The 20,177-nt window shown below is 33.9% G+C and overlaps 1 protein-coding gene across 1 annotated transcript in view; it reads left to right on the top strand.

The window, feature by feature from the left end:
- Positions 1-17,816, top strand: part of LOC128032502 (heparanase-like protein 2) — a 24,688-nt gene extending 6,872 nt beyond the window's left edge. The window contains exons 5-6 of the mRNA XM_052620875.1: positions 17,587-17,681; positions 17,763-17,816. Coding sequence (XP_052476835.1) covers positions 17,587-17,681; positions 17,763-17,816 — 149 coding nt within the window. The remainder of the gene's footprint in view (positions 1-17,586; positions 17,682-17,762) is intronic.
- The last annotated feature ends 2,361 nt before the right edge of the window (positions 17,817-20,177 follow it).

The following is a 20,177-nucleotide window of genomic DNA, read 5'->3' as shown; positions in this document are numbered from 1 at the left end:
TCCTCGATCTTCACCCATTATAGGCTCATATAGATCAAGTTCGGTTCGGAATACATTTTCCCTATGACTATATGAAGATGAAAATCTCACGAAGGCATACGATCGATGTATTCAAAGCGATCCACTATCCTATACGATGTGAAAACCTCACGAAGGAATAGTTTCTCACTCCCACTTAAAAGGGTAGATCATTCAAGTCATGTGATGTATTATGCAAAATATAACCAATTAGGCAATAATAATAATGAATGCGAAAGGGTAAATCATTTTCCTTTTGTTTTTTTTAAATATTTTTCACCATAAGACAAAATTTAATCAACTTTGTGGCTCGACTCTCTTATTTTTTTAAAAAATGTCCCCAAGCAGAGTCGCCAAGTCGTCAAACCATTTTTTATTTTGAAAAGAAATTAAAATTAGTTGTCGACTTTAAAAAACAAAATTGTGAGTCGCCACCAATCTTTTATTAAGGTGTGATTGGATCACCTAAAAATAGCTTTGGTCTACGACTTTCAAAAAAGATTTGGGAGTTAGTTACGCAGAGGAAGGATTAGCACCGTAGAACGCCCAAAAATTGGTACCAAATTGATTAATTAATGTCTTAAAGTCGAGAGTAAAAAACGCGATCCTTAATTAAATTAAATTATTTATTAAGACCTTCTCATTTTGAAAAGAAAATATCACACCCAAATAAATAAAGTTTGGAGGACTAAATTGAACGCATTGAATTACATAGAGGTGGAAGGGCAATTTTCCATTCTCCTTTAAAACGTACGCTCAAAAGGGTTAAATTGAAATTTAAAATAAATTAAAGGACTAATTTAAAAAACTAATTGGAAATATATTAAAAGGCGGAGGGCCAAAATCGCAATTTGCCCTTCGATGAAAACACGCGATCCTAGGTCCTGGCGTCGACGCTACGGATACCCTTCAAACGGTGCTTTCAATCACTATTTAAGCCAAAATTGTAAAAAAATTCATCCCTTCATTAAAAAAATAGAAAATCCTTCGAAAAGCTCTTAACCTCCGCACCACCCAGTTTAGTCATCTAGCCAATCTCGGTGATAGCACCGCCATTATCTGGTGTCGGAAAAGGGAAAATCCCTATTCGCCTCTCAAACCCCTTATACCCAAATCGGTTCAAACTTTAAAATATCAAAAAAGCCTCGAAAAATCATGAAACCTTTCGCTTTACCATCAATCCTCGTGGTGGTCTCGCCGCTTTCACGCGATCTAGGCACCTTCAAAAGGTACAAGCTTTAAAATGCCTAATTTTGCCCGTTGGCCGGACCTTGGTACTCTTCTTCTTGAGCCTCATTTCGACCTTCGCCTTCAGAGGTATAAGCTTTGGTGCTTCGATCCACTCCACGCAACTTCAAGGAGATAGGACTTACACCTCGAACTTTTCAAAAGAACAATATTTGCTATCTTAGTCTATTCCATCGCAACTTCGTGGAGATAGGATTATCGCCTTTAATCGCTCCATCGCAACTTCAAGAATATAAGATTTGCCAACTTAGTCTGCTCCATTGCAACTTCAGGAGATAAGACTAGATGCAATCTGCTCTCGCAACTTTAGAGAGATAAGATTTGTGATTTTAATCGCTCCATCGCAACTTCGTGGAGATAAGATTGTCGGCTTTAACTCGCTCCACGCAACTTTAGGAAGATAAGATTTGCTAACTTCGCCTTCCTCACGCAACTTCAGGAGGATAAGACTTGCTTACTTAGTCCTCCCACCGCAACTTCAGGAGATAAGACTAGATGCACTACTCTCTGCAACTTCAGAGCGATAAGATTTGTGATTTTAATCCGCCCACGTAACTCGGAGATAGGATTGTCGGCTTTAATCTGCTCCACTGCAACTTCAGGGAGATAAGATTTTCCATCTTCAGTCCGCCTCACCGCAACTTCGTGAGGATAAGACTTGATTACTTAGCCTCGCCCACCTGCAACTTCGGGAGATAAGACTAGATGCACCGCCTCGCAACTTCGGAGAGATAAGATCTGTGATTTTAATCCGCTCATCGCAACTTCGGGAGATAGGATTATCGACTTTAATCTGCTCCACCGCAACTTCAGGAGATAAGATTTGTCATCTTCACGCCTCATCTGCAACTTCACGCGATAAGGCTTGCTTACTTAGCCTCCATCGCTCCATAAATTTTATTTTAAAAAAAATTTTCCCTTTTAAAAATTGTTTTTTTATTGGGCGGGAAAATTTTGGGAAAAAATTTTGGGAAAAATTTAAACAATTTACAAAAATTAAAAAAAAAATTTTTTTTTGGGAAAAGGTTTTTTTGGGACCCTTTTTTTTTTTTTAAAGCCAAAAAAAATTTCTTTTCATTAAATTCCCCCTAAAATTTTAACCCCGCCCTTTTTAAAAAACCCCAAAAAGGTTTAAAATTCCTTTTCCCTCTTTTGGGGCCTTTTTCCCTTTAAATTTCCCCTTTAAATACCGGGGAAAAAATCCCGAAAAGGGAAAATTTGTTTTCCCCCTGTTACCTTAATTCAAAAACCCCTTTTAAATTTGTTTTTAATATTTTCAAAAAAAGATTGCCCGGGTTTTTTTTTTTGATTTTTAAAAAATTAAAACTTAAACCCTTAAACTTTTTTAAAAATTTTTATTTTAAAAAATTTTTTTTGATTTAAATTTTGGTTTTTTGCCCAAAGGAAATTTAAGGTTTGGGAAATTTAACCAACTTAAAAAACTTGTTTTCCTTTGCCCCCAATTGGGGTTTTGGGCCTTGTGGGAATTTTTTTATTTAGAATTGGGGTTTTTTTAAATTTGCCCCCCTTTTTTGGTTGTTGAGCCCCAAAGCTTTTTAGGGTTTTTGCCCTTTGGGGTTTGCCCCTTTTCTTTAAATTAAAAAAAACCTTTTTTTAATCCCCCTTGGGGAAATTATTCCTTACTTTAAAACAAAATTCTTTTTTTTTTCAATTTAATATAAACCCAAAATTTCCAAACCCAATTTCAAAAAAAAATTTCCTTTTTCCCCAAACCTTTCAGGGAAAAAGGTAATAACCCTGAAAAAATTAAATTTGGTTTTTTTTGTTTTTGGGAAAAAATTTTCCCCCAAAGAATTTAAAAAATAAAAATTTTCCCTCATCTTAATTCAAAAGATTTTTTATTGGAAAAATTTTGGGAAAATGAATTTTTGGGAAAATTCAAAAAATTTATTTAAATCCCCCAATTCGGGAATAAATTTAAAAAATTTTGTTTCCAAATTCAAATGGGGTTTTAATTTAGAAAATAAAATTTTAAATTTAAAATTTGGTAAAAAATGTTAAAATTTTTCCAAAATTTTCAAATTTGAAAAATTAAAAAATAATTTTAAAAAAACCCCCAAATTTAAAATTAAATTTAAAAATATTTTTTTTAAAAATTTTAAAATAAAAAAAATTAAAATTAAAAAAATTTTATTTTTTAAAAAAATATTTAAATTTAAAAAAAAAAATAATTTAAAAAATTAAATTAATTTTTTTAAAAAATTTATTTAAAAGAAAAATTTATTTTAAAAAAAACTTTTAAAACCAAAAAATAAATTTTAAATTTTTAAAATCTTTAAAAAAACAAAAAAATTTTTTCCAAAAAAAAAAAAAAAAAAAATTAAAAATTTTTAAAAATTTTTTAAAATTTAAAAAACAAAAAAAATTGAAAAATTTTTAAAAAAAAACCAAAAATTTCCCCTTTTTAAAAAAAATTTTTAAAAAAATTTAAAAAAATTTTTAATTTTAAAAAATTAAAAAATAAATTTTTAAAAAAAAAAATCCCCAAAAAAGTTTTAATAAAAATTTAATGGGTTTGGGGCAAATTTTTCCCAAAAAAAATTAAAAGAAAAATAAAATTAAAAAAAAAAAAAAAAGGGAAAAAATTAAAAGGGGAAAAATTTCCCCGTTAAAAAAATTTATTTTGGGAAAAATTTTTAAAAAAAATACAAATTTTTCTTTTATAAAAAAATTCCCTTTTTCTTTTACAAAAATTTTTAAAATTTACCTTTTTTTAAAAAGTTTTTATTTTTAAAAAAATTTATAAAGGGTTTTTTCAAAAACCTTTAAAAATTTTTTTTTTTTTAAAAAAATTTTTGATTTTAAAAAGGCCCCAAAATTTGTTTTTGTTAAAAATAAAAGGAAAATCCCCTTTTGAGTTTTTTTCTTTGTTTTTAAAATTTTTTTTTTTCCTTTTTTTCCAAAAACCGGAAACCCTTCGTTTAATTTGGTTAAATTTTTCCCCCAAAAGGGGGGAAAATTTTTTTTTTTTTGGGGTAAAAATTTTTTTTCCACCTTTTTTTGTTTTTCCTTTGGGCCCTTTAAATTTTTTTTTTTTTTTTTGTTTAAATTTTAAAAAACCCCCTCTTTGTTTTTGTTCCGGGAGAAAAAGACAAAGGAAAAACCTATTTTTTCGGGTTTGGGGAAATTTTTATCTTCTTTATTTTTAAAATTTTTTCCCTTTCCTTTAAGGATAACCTTTTTCTTTAATTTTAACAATTAAAATTTTTCTTTTCCATTTCCCTTTTTTTTTATTTCCCCAAATTTTAGAATTGAAATTGGGAAAATTTCCTTTTTTGGGGAAAAAATTAATTTTTCTAAAATAAAAAATAACAATTACATTATCAAAATTAATTGATTTTAAGAAAAATATATAAAAGACTAAATTGGATTGCAAGTAAAAATACTGGGTAAATCCGCAAATAAATAAAGTCTGAGGATTAAATTGAACGCGAATTACATAGAGGAATGGAAGGGCAATTTTCCTTCTCCTCTAAAACTACTGCTCAAAAGGGTTAAATTGAAATTAAAATAAATTAAAGGACTAATTTAAAAACAAAAAACTAATTGAAATATATTAAAAGGCGAGGGCCAAAAGCGCAATTTGCCCTCCGCTTGAAAAACACGCGATCTCGAGTCCGGCCTGTCGACGACGGATCCTCCTCCTTCAAACAAAGGTTGCTTAATCGGCTATTTAAGCCAAAATTATAAAAAATTCATTCCTTCATTAAAAAGACAAAAATCCTCCAAAAAGCTCTTAACCTCCAAGCACCTACCTCGGTTCATCATCGGCGGTCGTTTGGTCACCGTTTACCGCCTATATCCGGTGATCAAGACCGCCATATGCTGATGGTCGGAAAGGGGAAATCCCTATTCGCCTTTCAAACCCCTTATACCCAAATCGGGTTCAAATCCTTCAAAAATATCAAAAAAGCCTCAAAAATCACGAAACCTTTCGCTTTTGGCCCTTGATCCTCGGGGTGGCTCCTCGGTCGTTTCACGGTGATCTAGGCACCTTCAAAAGGTTACCTCTTTCCTTTTATTTGTTTTTTATTCGTATAAAATTAAATAAAAATATAAAAACGGTAAATATCAACCCTTGAATCGATCGTTGCTTTGGTATTTGTTGCTTTCGATTGTGGAAATAGTTGTTTTATTGATTTTAAATTCGATCCTTGTTACAAGGTTACAATGGCTATTTTATAGCCGAATGGAATAAATCTAAAGAAGAAACAAATCATTTTTTATTTGATTTACAAATCTTTGATTCCCTTTCCATTTTGTTTTCCTTTGATGTGCGGTGAAAATCCATGGAGATTCGCCTTCGTGGGAGATTTGGAGTTGCGACTGAAGCTTAGAAACACTTGGGTTTTCCTCCTGCTTTTGAGCCACCGTAATTTGGGCCATTGCTTTGTTTTGGTTTGGGCCTTGTAGCCCGTCTGTAATCTTACTATTTTCATTTTATTGTTTACTCGGTACGGCCCGCACAAATTGGGTATTATAGTGCCCCTCTTTGCTTTTTGTCATGAAACGAGAACGGAGCAAAGGCTTTAAAAATGCCTAATTTTGCCTCGTTGTGGTGGACCTTGGTACTCTTCTTCTTGAGCCTCATTCTAACCTTCTCGTCTTCAGAGGTATAACCTTTGGTGTTTCGATCCAATCCATCGCAACTTCAAGGAGATATGACTTACACCCAAGAACTTTTCAAAAGAACAATATTTGCTATCTTAGTCTATTCCATCGCAACTTCGTGGAGATAGGATTATCGCCTTTAATCGCTCCATCGCAACTTCAAGAATATAAGATTTGCCAACTTAGTCTGCTCCATTGCAACTTCAGGGAGATAAGACTAGATGCAATCTGCTCTCTGTAACTTTAGAGAGATAAGATCTGTGATTTTAATCTGCTCCACTGCAACTTCAGGGAGATAAGATTGTCGGCTTTAATCTGCTCCAGTGCAACTTTAAGAAGATAAGATTTGCCATCTTCAGTCTGCCTCACTGCAACTTCAGGAGGATAAGACTTGCTTACTTAGTCTGTCCCACTGCAACTTCAGGGAGATAAGACTAGATGCAATCTACTCTCTGCAACTTCAGAGCGATAAGATTTGTGATTTTAATCCACTCCACTGTAACTTCAGGGAGATAGGATTGTCGGCTTTAATCTGCTCCACTGCAACTTCAGGGAGATAAGATTTTCCATCTTCATCCGCCTCACCGCAACTTCGGGAGGATAAGACTTGCTTACTTAGCTCCGCCTCCACTCGCAACTTCGTGGAGATAAGACTAGATGCACCTGCCTCTCGCAACTTCGAGAGATAAGATCTGTGATTTTAATCCGCCCATCGCAACTTCGGGGAGATAGGATTATCGACTTTAATCTGCTCCACTGCAACTTCAGGGAGATAAGATTTGTCATCTTCGGTCTGCCTCACTGCAACTTCACGCGGATAAGGCTTGCTTACTTAGCCTCGCTCCACCGCTCCAATCGTAATTAAATTAAACTATTTATTAAGACCTTCTCATTTTGAAAAGAAAAATATCACACCCAATGCGTTAGGGCACAACATTTTATTCTCTTCACAATGAGTTATTCAAAAATTCATGTAATAAAATTTAAGAAAATATCTAATTGTTTAAAATTTATGAAGAAATCGCGCCCAATACATTAGGCCACAATTTCTTAAAATCCCAAACATTCAATATTTCCTTTATTTCTTTAAAATCTTTATCTCGAGAAATCAACGTGTCACATCCAAAACGTTAGGAAACAACATATTGAATTTCGATGATAAGTTTTATTTTGTTTGATTTAAAGAGCAAACCTCGATTGTTAGATTTTACAAAAAAATCGGAACCCAATACGTTAGGACTCAATTTTCTTGAAAAATCCTAAATACGAGTATTATCCTTATTTTGAAAAGTTTTATTTTAAAATTGAGTAAAAAGATAGTGTAATGTTATGTTGAATGTGTGAATAGATGCCCTTAAACAAATATCAATAATAAATACAACAATTTCATAGAAATAATATGAATAAATAAATAAATAAATAAGATAATGACATGCAAAATATCAAATAAATGGGCAAGATAATAATAAAAATATATGCAAACATAAATTAATAAACAAATGATTGAAATAAACAAAAAAATGTATACATGTACACATAAAAATACATAGGTTTGAAATAATTAAAATCATATCGAAATTAATTAAATAAATAAAACAAGTATATATATAAATATGTGAAAAGTATTAGTTTTGAAAAAAGGGTATAAATATTACATAAAAATAAATATACATATATATATAAAATAATAATAATTACACATGAAAATCATAAAATAAAAAATAACAATTACATTATCAAAATTAATTGATTTTAAGAAAAATATATAAAAAGACTAAATTGGATTGCAAGTAAAAATACTGGGTAAATCCAAAATAAATAAAGTCTGAGGATTAAATTGAACGCGCGAATTACATAGAGGGGCTGGAAGGGCAATTTTCCTTCTCCTCTAAAACGGCGCCGTTCAAAAGGGTTAAATTGAAATTTAAAATAAATTAAAGGACGATTTTAAAAACCAAAAAAAAACTAATTGGAAATATATTAAAAGGCGAGGGCCAAAAGCGCAATTTGCCCTCCGCTTGAAAAACACGCGATCTCGAGTCCGGCTCGGGTCGACGACGGATCCCCCTCCTTCAAACAAAGGTTGCTTAATCGGCTATTTAAGCCAAAATTATAAAAAATTCATTCCTTCATTAAAAAAGATGTAAAATCCTCCGAAAAGCTCTTAACCTCCGCACCTACTGTTCAGATCATCGGCGGTTGTCGGTCACCGTGCCGGCCAACGATATCCGGTGATGGCACCGCCATATGCGGTGGCTAGAAAAGGGGGAAATCCCCTATTCGGCCTTTCAAACCCCCTTATACCCAAATCTGGGTTCAAATCCTTCAAAAATATCAGCAAAAAGCCTCGAAAAATCACGAAACCTTTCAGTTTTTGGCCACTGATCCTCGGGGGTGGCTCCCTCGGTCGTTTCACGGTGATCTAGGCACCTTCAAAAGGTTACCTCTTTCCTTTTTATTTGTCTTTTTATTCGTATAAAATTAAATAAAAAATATAAAAAACGGTAAATATCAACCCTTGAATCGATCGTTGCTCTTGGTATTTGCTGTTTTCGATTGTGGAAATAGTTGTTTTTATTGATTTTAAATTCAGATCCTTGTTACAGTGTTACAATGGCTATTTTATAGCCGAATGGAATAAATCTAAAGAAGAAACAAATCTGTTTCTTTATTTGATTTACAAATCTTTGATTCCCTTTCCATTTTTGTTTTCCTTTGATGCGCAGGTGAAAATCCATGGAGATTCGGCCTTCGTGGGAGATTTGGAGTTGCGACGGCTGAAGCTTAGAAACACTTGGGTTTTCCCTCTGTTTTGGGCCACTGTAATTTGGGCCACTGCTTTGTTTTGGTTTGGGCCTTGTAGCCCGTCTGTAATCTTACTGTTTTCATTTTATTGTTTACCTGGTACGGCCCGGGTACAAATTGGGTATTATAGCTGCCCCTCTTTGCTTGTTGTCATGAAACGAGAACGGAGCAAAGGCTTTAAAAAATGCCTAATTTTGCCTGGTTGTGGTGGACCTTGGTACTCTTCTTCTTGAGCCTCATTCTAACCTTCTGCGTCTTCAGAGGTATAACCTTTGGTGTTTCGATCCAATCCACTGCAACTTCAAGGAGATATGACTTACACCTCAACTTTTCAATGTAACAATATTTGCTATCTTAGTCTATTCCACTGCAACTTCAGGGAGATAGGATTATCAGCTTTAATCTGCTCCACTGCAACTTCAAGAATATAAGATTTGCCAACTTAGTCTGCTCCATTGCAACTTCAGGGAGATAAGACTAGATGCAATCTGCTCTCTGTAACTTTAGAGAGATAAGATCTGTGATTTTAATCTGCTCCACTGCAACTTCAGGGAGATAAGATTGTCGGCTTTAATCTGCTCCAGTGCAAATTTAAGAAGATAAGATTTGCCATCTTTAGTCTGCCTCACTGCAACTTCAGGAGGATAAGACTTGCTTACTTAGTCTGTCCCACTGCAACTTCAGGGAGATAAGACTAGATGCAATCTACTCTCTGCAACTTCAGAGCGATAAGATTTGTGATTTTAATCCACTCCACTGTAACTTCAGGGAGATAGGATTGTCGGCTTTAATCTGCTCCACTGCAACTTCAGGGAGATAAGATTTTCCATCTTCAGTCCGCCTCACTGCAACTTCAGGAGGATAAGACTTGCTTACTTAGCCTGCTCCACTGCAACTTCAGGGAGATAAGACTAGATGCGACCTGCTCTCTGCAACTTCAGAGAGATAAGATCTGTGATTTTAATCCGCTCTACTGCAACTTCAGGGAGATAGGATTATCGACTTTAATCTGCTCCACTGCAACTTCAGGGAGATAAGATTTGTCATCTTCAGTCTGCCTCACTGCAACTTCACGCGGATAAGGCTTGCTTACTTAGCCTGCTCCACTGCTCCACTGTAATTAAATTAAACTATTTATTAAGACCTTCTCATTTTGAAAAGAAAAATATCACACCCAATGCGTTAGGGCACAACATTTTATTCTCTTCACAATGAGTTATTCAAAAATTCATGTAATAAAATTTAAGAAAATATCTAATTGTTTAAAATTTATGAAGAAATCGCGGCCCAATACATTAGGCCACAATTTCTTAAAATCCCAAACATTCAATATTTCCTTTATTTCTTTAAAATCTTTATCTCGAGAAATCAACGTGTCACATCCAAAACGTTAGGAAACAACATATTGAATTCCGATGATAAGTTTTATTTTGTTTGATTTAAAGAGCAAACCTCGATTGTTAGATTTTACAAAAAAATCGAACCCAATACGTTAGGACTCAATTTTCTTGAAAAATCCTAAATACGAGTATTATCCTTATTTTGAAAAGTTTTATTTTAAAATTGAGTAAAAAGATAGTGTAATGTTATGTTGAATGTGTGAATAGATGCCCTTAAACAAATATCAATAATAAATACAACAATTTCATAGAAATAATATGAATAAATAAATAAATAAATAAGATAATGACATGCAAAATATCAAATAAATGGGCAAGATAATAATAAAAAATATATGCAAACATAAATTAATAAACAAATGATTGAAATAAACAAAAAAATGTATACATGTACACATAAAAATACATAGGTTTGAAATAATTAAAATCATATCGAAATTAATTAAATAAATAAAACAAGTATATATATAAATATGTGAAAAGTATTAGTTTTGAAAAAGGGTATAAATACGTACATAAAAATAAATATACATATATATATAAAATAATAATAATTACACATGAAAATCATAAAATAAAAAAATAACAATTACATTATCAAAATTAATTGATTTTAAGAAAAATATATAAAAAGACTAAATTGGATTGCAAGTAAAAATACTGGGGTAAATCCGCAAATAAATAAAGTCTGGAGGATTAAATTGAACGCGCGAATTACATAGAGGGGCTGGAAGGGCAATTTTCCTTCTCCTCTAAAACGGCGCCGTTCAAAAGGGTTAAATTGAAATTTAAAATAAATTAAAGGACGATTTTAAAAAACAAAAAAAAACTAATTGGAAATATATTAAAAGGCAGAGGGGCCAAAAGCGCAATTTGCCCCTCCGCTTGAAAAACACGCGGATCCTGAGTCCGGGTCGGGTCGACGCACGGATCCCCCCTCCTTCAAACAGTGCCGTTTTCAATCGGCTATTTAAGCCAAAATTATAAAAAAAATTCATTCCTTCATTAAAAAAAGACAGAAAATCCCTCCGAAAAAGCTCTTAACCTCCGGGCACCGGCCTCTGGTTCAGTCATCGGCCGGTCGTCGGTCACCGTGCCGGCCACCGATATCCGGTGACGGCACCGCCATATGCGGTGGCTAGAAAAGGGGGAAATCCCCTATTCGGCCTTTCAAACCCCCTTATACCCAAATCTGGGTTCAAATCCTTCAAAAATATCAGCAAAAAGCCTCGAAAAATCACGAAACCTTTCAGTTTTTGGCCACTGATCCTCGGGGGTGGCTCCCTCGGTCGTTTCACGGTGATCTAGGCACCTTCAAAAGGTTACCTCTTTCCTTTTATTTGTCTTTTATTCAGATAAAATTAAATAAAAATATAAAAACGTAAATATCAACCCTTGAATCGATCGTTGCTCTTGGTATTTGTTTGTTTTCGATTGTGGAAATAGTTGTTTTATTGATTTTAAATTCGATCCTTGTTACAAGTTGTTACAATGGCTATTTTATAGCCGAATGGAATAAATCTAAAGAAGAAACAAATCTGCTTTTTTATTTGATTTACATATCTTTGATTCCCTTTCCATTTTTGTTTTCCTTTGATGCGCAGTGAAAATCCATGGAGATTCGCCTTCGTGGGAGATTTGGAGTTGCGACTACCAAGCTTAGAAACACTTGGTTTTCCTCTGCTTTTGGGCCACCGTAATTTGGGCCACGCTTTGTTTTGGTTTGGGCCTTGTAGCCCGCTTGTAATCTTACTGTTTTCATTTTATTGTTTACCTGGTACGGCCCGGGTACAAATTGGGTATTATAGCTGCCCCTCTTTGCTTGTTGTCATGAAACGAGAACGGAGCAAAGGCTTTAAAAAATACCTAATTTTGCCTGGTTGTGGTGGACCTTGGTACTCTTCTTCTTGAGCCTCATTCTAACCTTCTGCGTCTTCAGAGGTATAACCTTTGGTGTTTCGATCCAATCCACTTCAACTTCAAGGAGATATGACTTACACCCAGTAACTTTTCAAAAGAACAATATTTGCTATCTTAGTCTATTCCACTGCAACTTCAGGGAGATAGGATTATCAGCTTTAATCTGCTCCACTGCAACTTCAAGAATATAAGATTTGCCAACTTAGTCTGCTCCATTGCAACTTCAGGGAGATAAGACTAGATGCAATCTGCTCTCTGTAACTTTAGAGAGATAAGATCTGTGATTTTAATCTGCTCCACTGTAACTTCAGGGAGATAAGATTGTCGGCTTTAATCTGCTCCAGTGCAACTTTAAGAAGATAAGATTTGCCATCTTCAGTCTGCCTCACTGCAACTTCAGGAGGATAAGACTTGCTTACTTAGTCTGTCCCACTGCAACTTCAGGGAGATAAGACTAGATGCAATCTACTCTCTGCAACTTCAGAGCGATAAGATTTGTGATTTTAATCCACTCCACTGTAACTTCAGGGAGATAGGATTGTCGGCTTTAATCTGCTCCACTGCAACTTCAGGGAGATAAGATTTTCCATCTTCAGTCCGCCTCACTGCAACTTCAGGAGGATAAGACTTGCTTACTTAGCCTGCTCCACTGCAACTTCAGGGAGATAAGACTAGATGCGACCTGCTCTCTGCAACTTCAGAGAGATAAGATCTGTGATTTTAATCCGCTCTACTGCAACTTCAGGGAGATAGGATTATCGACTTTAATCTTCTCCACTGCAACTTCAGGGAGATAAGATTTGTCATCTTCACCTCTTTCATCGCAACTTCACGCGGATAAGGCTTGCTTACTTAGCTCGCCCACCGCTCCACCGTAATTAAATTAAACTATTTATTAAGACCTTCTCATTTTGAAAAGAAAATATCACACCCAATGCGTTAGGGCACAACATTTTATTCTCTTCACAATGAGTTATTCAAAATTCATGTAATAAAATTTAAGAAAATATCTAATTGTTTAAAATTTATGAAGAAATCGCGCCCAATACATTAGGCCACAATTTCTTAAAATCCCAAACATTCAATATTTCCTTTATTTCTTTAAAATCTTTATCTCGAGAAATCAACGTGTCACATCCAAAACGTTAGGAAACAACATATTGAATTCCGATGATAAGTTTTATTTTGTTTGATTTAAAGAGCAAACCTCGATTGTTAGATTTTACAAAAAAAAATCGGAACCCAATACGTTAGGACTCAATTTTCTTGAAAAATCCTAAATACGAGTATTATCCTTATTTTGAAAAGTTTTATTTTAAAATTGAGTAAAAAGATAGTGTAATGTTATGTTGAATGTGTGAATAGATGCCCTTAAACAAATATCAATAATAAATACAACAATTTCATAGAAATAATATGAATAAATAAATAAATAAATAAGATAATGACATGCAAAATATCAAATAAATGGGCAAGATAATAATAAAAATATATGCAAACATAAATTAATAAACAAATGATTGAAATAAACAAAAAAATGTATACATGTACACATAAAATACATAGGTTTGAAATAATTAAAATCATATCGAAATTAATTAAATAAATAAAACAAGTATATATATAAATATGTGAAAAGTATTAGTTTTGAAAAAGGGTATAAATACGTACATAAAATAAATATACATATATATATAAAATAATAATAATTACACATGAAAATCATAAAATAAAAATAACAATTACATTATCAAAATTAATTGATTTTAAGAAAAATATATAAAAAGACTAAATTGGATTGCAAGTAAAAATACTGGGGTAAATCCACAAATAAATAAAGTCTGGAGGATTAAATTGAACGCGCGAATTACATAGAGGGGCTGGAAGGGCAATTTTCCTTCTCCTCTAAAACGGCGCCGTTCAAAAGGTTAAATTGAAATTAAAATAAATTAAAGGACTAATTTAAAAACAAAAAACTAATTGAAATATATTAAAAGGCGAGGGCCCAAAGCGCAATTTGCCCTCCGCTTGAAAAACACGGATCTCGAGTCCGGTCGGGTCGACGACGGATCCCCCTCCTTCAAACAAAGGTTGCTTTTCAATCGGCTATTTAAGCCAAAATTATAAAAAATTCATTCCTTCATTAAAAAGATGAAAATCCTCCAAAAAGCTCTTAACCTCCGGCACCGGCCTCGTTCATCATCGGCGATCGTTTCATCACCGTGCGGCGCCACCGATATCCGGTGATCGGCACCGCCATATGCGGTGGTGGAAAAGGGGAAATCCCTATTCGCCTTTCAAACCCCTTATACCCAAATCGGGTTCAAATCCTTCAAAATATCAAGAAAAGCCTCGAAAAATCACGAAACCTTTCGGTTTTTGGCCATCGATCCTCGGGGTGGCTCCTCGGTCGTTTCACGGTGATCTAGGCACCTTCAAAAGGTTACCTCTTTCCTTTTATTTGTTTTTTATTCAGTATAAAATTAAATAAAAAATCTAAAAACAGTAAATATCAACCCTTGAATCGATCGTTGCTCTTGGTATTTGTTTGTTTTCGATTGTGAAATAGTTGTTTTATTGATTTTAAATTCGGATCCTTGTTACAAGTGTTACAATGGCTATTTTATAGCGAATGGAATAAATCTAAAGAAGAAACAAATCTGCTTTTTATTTGATTTACAAATCTTTGATTCCCTTTCCATTTTGTTTTCCTTTGATGTGCGGTGAAAATCCATGGAGATTCTACTTCGTGGGAGATTTGGAGTTGCGACGGTGAAGCTTAGAAACACTTGGGTTTTCCTCTGCTTTTGGGCCACCGTAATTTGGGCCACCGCTTTGTTTTGGTTTGGGCCTTGTAGCCCGTCTGTAATCTTACTGCTTTCATTTTATTGTTTACTGGTACGCCCGGGTACAAATTGGGGATTATAGCTGCCCTCTTGCTTGTTGTCATGAAACGAGAACGGAGCAAAGGCTTTAAAAAATGCCTAATTTTGCCTGGTTGTGGTGGACCTTGGTACTCTTCTTCTTGAGCCTCATTCTAACCTTCTGCGTCTTCAGAGGTATAACCTTTGGTGTTTCGATCCAATCCACTGCAACTTCAAGGAGATATGACTTACACCTCAGAACTTTTCAAAAGAACAATATTTGCTATCTTAGTCTATTCCACTGCAACTTCAGGGAGATAGGATTATCAGCTTTAATCTGCTCCACTGCAACTTCAAGAATATAAGATTTGCCAACTTAGTCTGCTCCATTGCAACTTCAGGAGATAAGACTAGATGCAATCTGCTCTCAGTAACTTTAGAGAGATAAGATCTGTGATTTTAATCGCTCCATCGTAACTTCGTGGAGATAAGATTGTCGGCTTTAATCGCTCAAAGGCAACTTTAAGAAGATAAGATTTGCCATCTTCAGTCTGCCTCACTGCAACTTCAGGAGGATAAGACTTGCTTACTTAGCCTGCTCCACTGCAACTTCAGGGAGATAAGACTAGATGCGACCTGCTCTCTGCAACTTCAGAGAGATAAGATCTGTGATTTTAATCCGCTCTACTGCAACTTCGGGGAGATAGGATTATCGACTTTAATCTGCTCCACTGCAACTTCAGGGAGATAAGATTTGTCATCTTCAGTCTGCCTCACTGCAACTTCACGCGGATAAGGCTTGCTTACTTAGCCTGCTCCACTGCTCCACTGTAATTAAATTAAACTATTTATTAAGACCTTCTCATTTTGAAAAGAAAAATATCACACCCAATGCGTTAGGGCACAACATTTTATTCTCTTCACAATGAGTTATTCAAAAATTCATGTAATAAAATTTAAGAAAATATCTAATTGTTTAAAATTTATGAAGAAATCGCGGCCCAATACATTAGGCCACAATTTCTTAAAATCCCAAACATTCAATATTTCCTTTATTTCTTTAAAAATCTTTATCTCGAGAAATCAACGTGTCACATCCAAAACGTTAGGAAACAACATATTGAATTCCCGATGATAAGTTTTATTTTGTTTGATTTAAAGAGCAAACCTCGATTGTTAGATTTTACAAAAAAAAATCGGAACCCAATACGTTAGGACTCAATTTTCTTGAAAAATCCTAAATACGAGTATTATCCTTATTTTGAAAAGTTTTATTTTAAAATTGAGTAAAAAGATAGTGTAATGTTATGTTGAATGTGTGAATAGATGCCCCTTAAACAAATATCAATAATAAATACAACAATTTCATAGAAATAATATGAATAAATAAATAAATAAATAAGATAATGACATGCAAAATATCAAATAAATGGGCAAGATAATAATAAAAATATATGCAAACATAAATTAATAAACAAATGATTGAAATAAACAAAAAAATGTATACATGTACACATAAAAATACATAGGTTTGAAATAATTAAAATCATATCGAAATTAATTAAATAAATAAAACAAGTATATATATAAATATGTGAAAAGTATTAGTTTTGAAAAAAGGGTATAAATACGTACATAAAAATAAATATACATATATATATAAAATAATAATAATTACACATGAAAATCATAAAATAAAAAATAACAATTACATTATCAAAATTAATTGATTTTAAGAAAAATATATAAAAAGACTAAATTGGATTGCAAGTAAAAATACTGGGGTAAATCCGCAAATAAATAAAGTCTGGAGGATTAAATTGAACGCGCGAATTACATAGAGGGGCTGGAAGGGCAATTTTCCTTCTCCTCTAAAACGGCGCCGTTCAAAAAGGTTAAATTGAAATTAAAATAAATTAAAGGACGAATTTAAAAAACAAAAAAAACTAATTGGAAATATATTAAAAGGCAGAGGGGCCAAAAGCGCAATTTGCCCCTCCGCTTGAAAAACACGCGGATCCTGAGTCCGGGTCGGGTCGACGCACGGATCCCCCCTCCTTCAAACAGTGCCGTTTTCAATCGGCTATTTAAGCCAAAATTATAAAAAAAATTCATTCCTTCATTAAAAAAAGACAGAAAATCCCTCCGAAAAAGCTCTTAACCTCCGCACCGGCCCTCTGTTCATCATCGGCCGTTAATCGGTCACCGTGCGGCCACGATATCCGGTGATTTGCACCGCCATATGTGGTCGGAAAAGGGGAAATCCCTATTCGCCTTTCAAACCCCTTATACCCAAATCGGGTTCAAATCCTTCAAAATATCAAAAAAGCCTCGAAAAATCACGAAACCTTTCGCTTTTGGCCCGATCCTCGGGGTGGCTCCTCGGTCGTTTCACGGTGATCTAGGCACCTTCAAAGGTTACCTCTTTCCTTTTATTTGTTTTTTATTCAGATAAAATTAAATAAAAATCTAAAAACGGTAAATATCAACCCTTGAATCGATCGTTGCTCTTGGTATTTGTTGCTTTCGATTGTGGAAATAGTTGTTTTATTGATTTTAAATTCGATCCTTGTTACAGTTGTTACAATGGCTATTTTATAGCCGAATGGAATAAATCTAAAGAAGAAACAAATCTGTTTCTTTATTTGATTTACAAATCTTTGATTCCCTTTCCATTTTTGTTTTCCTTTGATGTGCAGGTGAAAATCCATGGAGATTCGCCTTCGTGGGAGATTTGGAGTTGCGACGGCTGAAGCTTAGAAACACTTGGGTTTTCCCTCTGTTTTGGGCCACCGTAATTTGGGCCACTGCTTTGTTTTGGTTTGGGCCTTGTAGCCCGTCTGTAATCTTACTGCTTTCATTTTATTGTTTACAGGTACGCCCGGTACAAATTGGGGATTATAGCTGCCCTCTTTGCTTGTTGTCATGAAACGAGAACGAGCAAAGGCTTTAAAAATGCCTAATTTTGCTGGTTGTGGTGGACCTTGGTACTCTTCTTCTTGAGCCTCATTCTAACCTTCTCGTCTTCGAGGTATAACCTTTGGTGTTTCGATCCAATCCATCGCAACTTCAAGGAGATATGACTTACACCTCTGTAACTTTTCAAAAGAACAATATTTGCTATCTTAGTCTATTCCATCGCAACTTCGTGGAGATAGGATTATCGCTTTAATCGCTCCACTCGCAACTTCAAGAATATAAGATTTGCCAACTTAGTCCGCTCCATTGCAACTTCAGGAGATAAGACTAGATGCAATCTGCTCTCTGTAACTTTAGAGAGATAAGATCTGTGATTTTAATCTGCTCCACTGTAACTTCAGGGAGATAAGATTGTCGGCTTTAATCTGCTCCAGTGCAACTTTAAGAAGATAAGATTTGCCATCTTCAGTCTGCCTCACTGCAACTTCAGGAGGATAAGACTTGCTTACTTAGCCTGCTCCACTGCAACTTCAGGGAGATAAGACTAGATGCGACCTGCTCTCTGCAACTTCAGAGAGATAAGATCTGTGATTTTAATCCGCTCTACTGCAACTTCGGGGAGATAGGATTATCGACTTTAATCTGCTCCACTGCAACTTCAGGGAGATAAGATTTGTCATCTTCATCGCCTCACTTGCAACTTCACGGATAAGGCTTGCTTACTTAGCCCGCTCCACCGCTCCAATCGTAATTAAATTAAACTATTTATTAAGACCTTCTCATTTTGAAAAGAAAATATCACACCCAATGCGTTAGGGCACAACATTTTATTCTCTTCACAATGAGTTATTCAAAATTCATGTAATAAAATTTAAGAAAATATCTAATTGTTTAAAATTTATGAAGAAATCGCGCCCAATACATTAGGCCACAATTTCTTAAAATCCCAAACATTCAATATTTCCTTTATTTCTTTAAAATCTTTATCTCGAGAAATCAACGTGTCACATCCAAAACGTTAGGAAACAACATATTGAATTCCGATGATAAGTTTTATTTTGTTTGATTTAAAGAGCAAACCTCGATTGTTAGATTTTACCAAAAAAATCGGAACCCAATACTTTAGGACTCAATTTTCTTGAAAAATCCTAAATACGAGTATTATCCTTATTTTGAAAAGTTTTATTTTAAAATTGAGTAAAAAGATAGTGTAATGTTATGTTGAATGTGTGAATAGATGCCCTTAAACAAATATCAATAATAAATACAACAATTTCATAGAAATAATATGAATAAATAAATAAATAAATAAGATAATGACATGCAAAATATCAAATAAATGGGCAAGATAATAATAAAAATATATGCAAACATAAATTAATAAACAAATGATTGAAATAAACAAAAAAATGTATACATGTACACATAAAATACATAGGTTTGAAATAATTAAAATCATATCGAAATTAATTAAATAAATAAAACAAGTATATATATAAATATGTGAAAAGTATTAGTTTTGAAAAAGGGTATAAATACGTATATAAAATAAATATACATATATATATAAAATAATAATAATTACACATGAAAATCATAAAATAAAAAATAACAATTACATTATCAAAATTAATTGATTTTAAGAAAAATATATAAAAAGACTAAATTGGATTGCAAGTAAAAATACTGGGGTAAATCCGCAAATAAATAAAGTCTGGAGGATTAAATTGAACGCTCGAATTACATAGAGGGGCTGGAAGGGCAATTTTCCTTCTCCTCTAAAACAGCTTGCTCAAAAGGGTTAAATTGAAATTTAAAATAAATTAAAGGACGATTTTAAAAACCAAAAAAAAACTAATTGGAAATATATTAAAAGGCAGAGGGGCCAAAAGCGCAATTTGCCCCTCCGCTTGAAAACACGCGGATCTCGAGTCCGGTCGGTCGACGACGGATCCCCCTCCTTCAAACAAAGGTTGCTTAATCGGCTATTTAAGCCAAAATTATAAAAAAAATTCATTCCTTCATTAAAAAAAGACAGAAAATCCTCCGAAAAGCTCTTAACCTCCGCACCTACCTCGTTCATCATCGGCCGGTTGTCGGTCATCGTGTTTACCACCGATATCCGGTGATTTGCACCGCCATATGCGTGGCTAGAAAAGGGGAAATCCCTATTCGCCTTTCAAACCCCTTATACCCAAATCGGGTTCAAATCCTTCAAAATATCAAGAAAAGCCTCGAAAAATCACGAAACCTTTCGCTTTTGGCCAACGATCCTGGGGTGGCTCCTCGGTCGTTTACGGTGATCTAGGCACCTTCAAAAGGTTACCTCTTTCCTTTTATTTGTCTTTTATTCGTATAAAATTAAATAAAA

This window comes from Gossypium raimondii, chromosome 9 (genome assembly GCF_025698545.1).
Source record: "Gossypium raimondii isolate GPD5lz chromosome 9, ASM2569854v1, whole genome shotgun sequence".
NCBI lineage: Eukaryota > Viridiplantae > Streptophyta > Magnoliopsida > Malvales > Malvaceae > Gossypium > Gossypium raimondii.
This window is presented reverse-complemented; position numbering and strand designations above follow the sequence as displayed.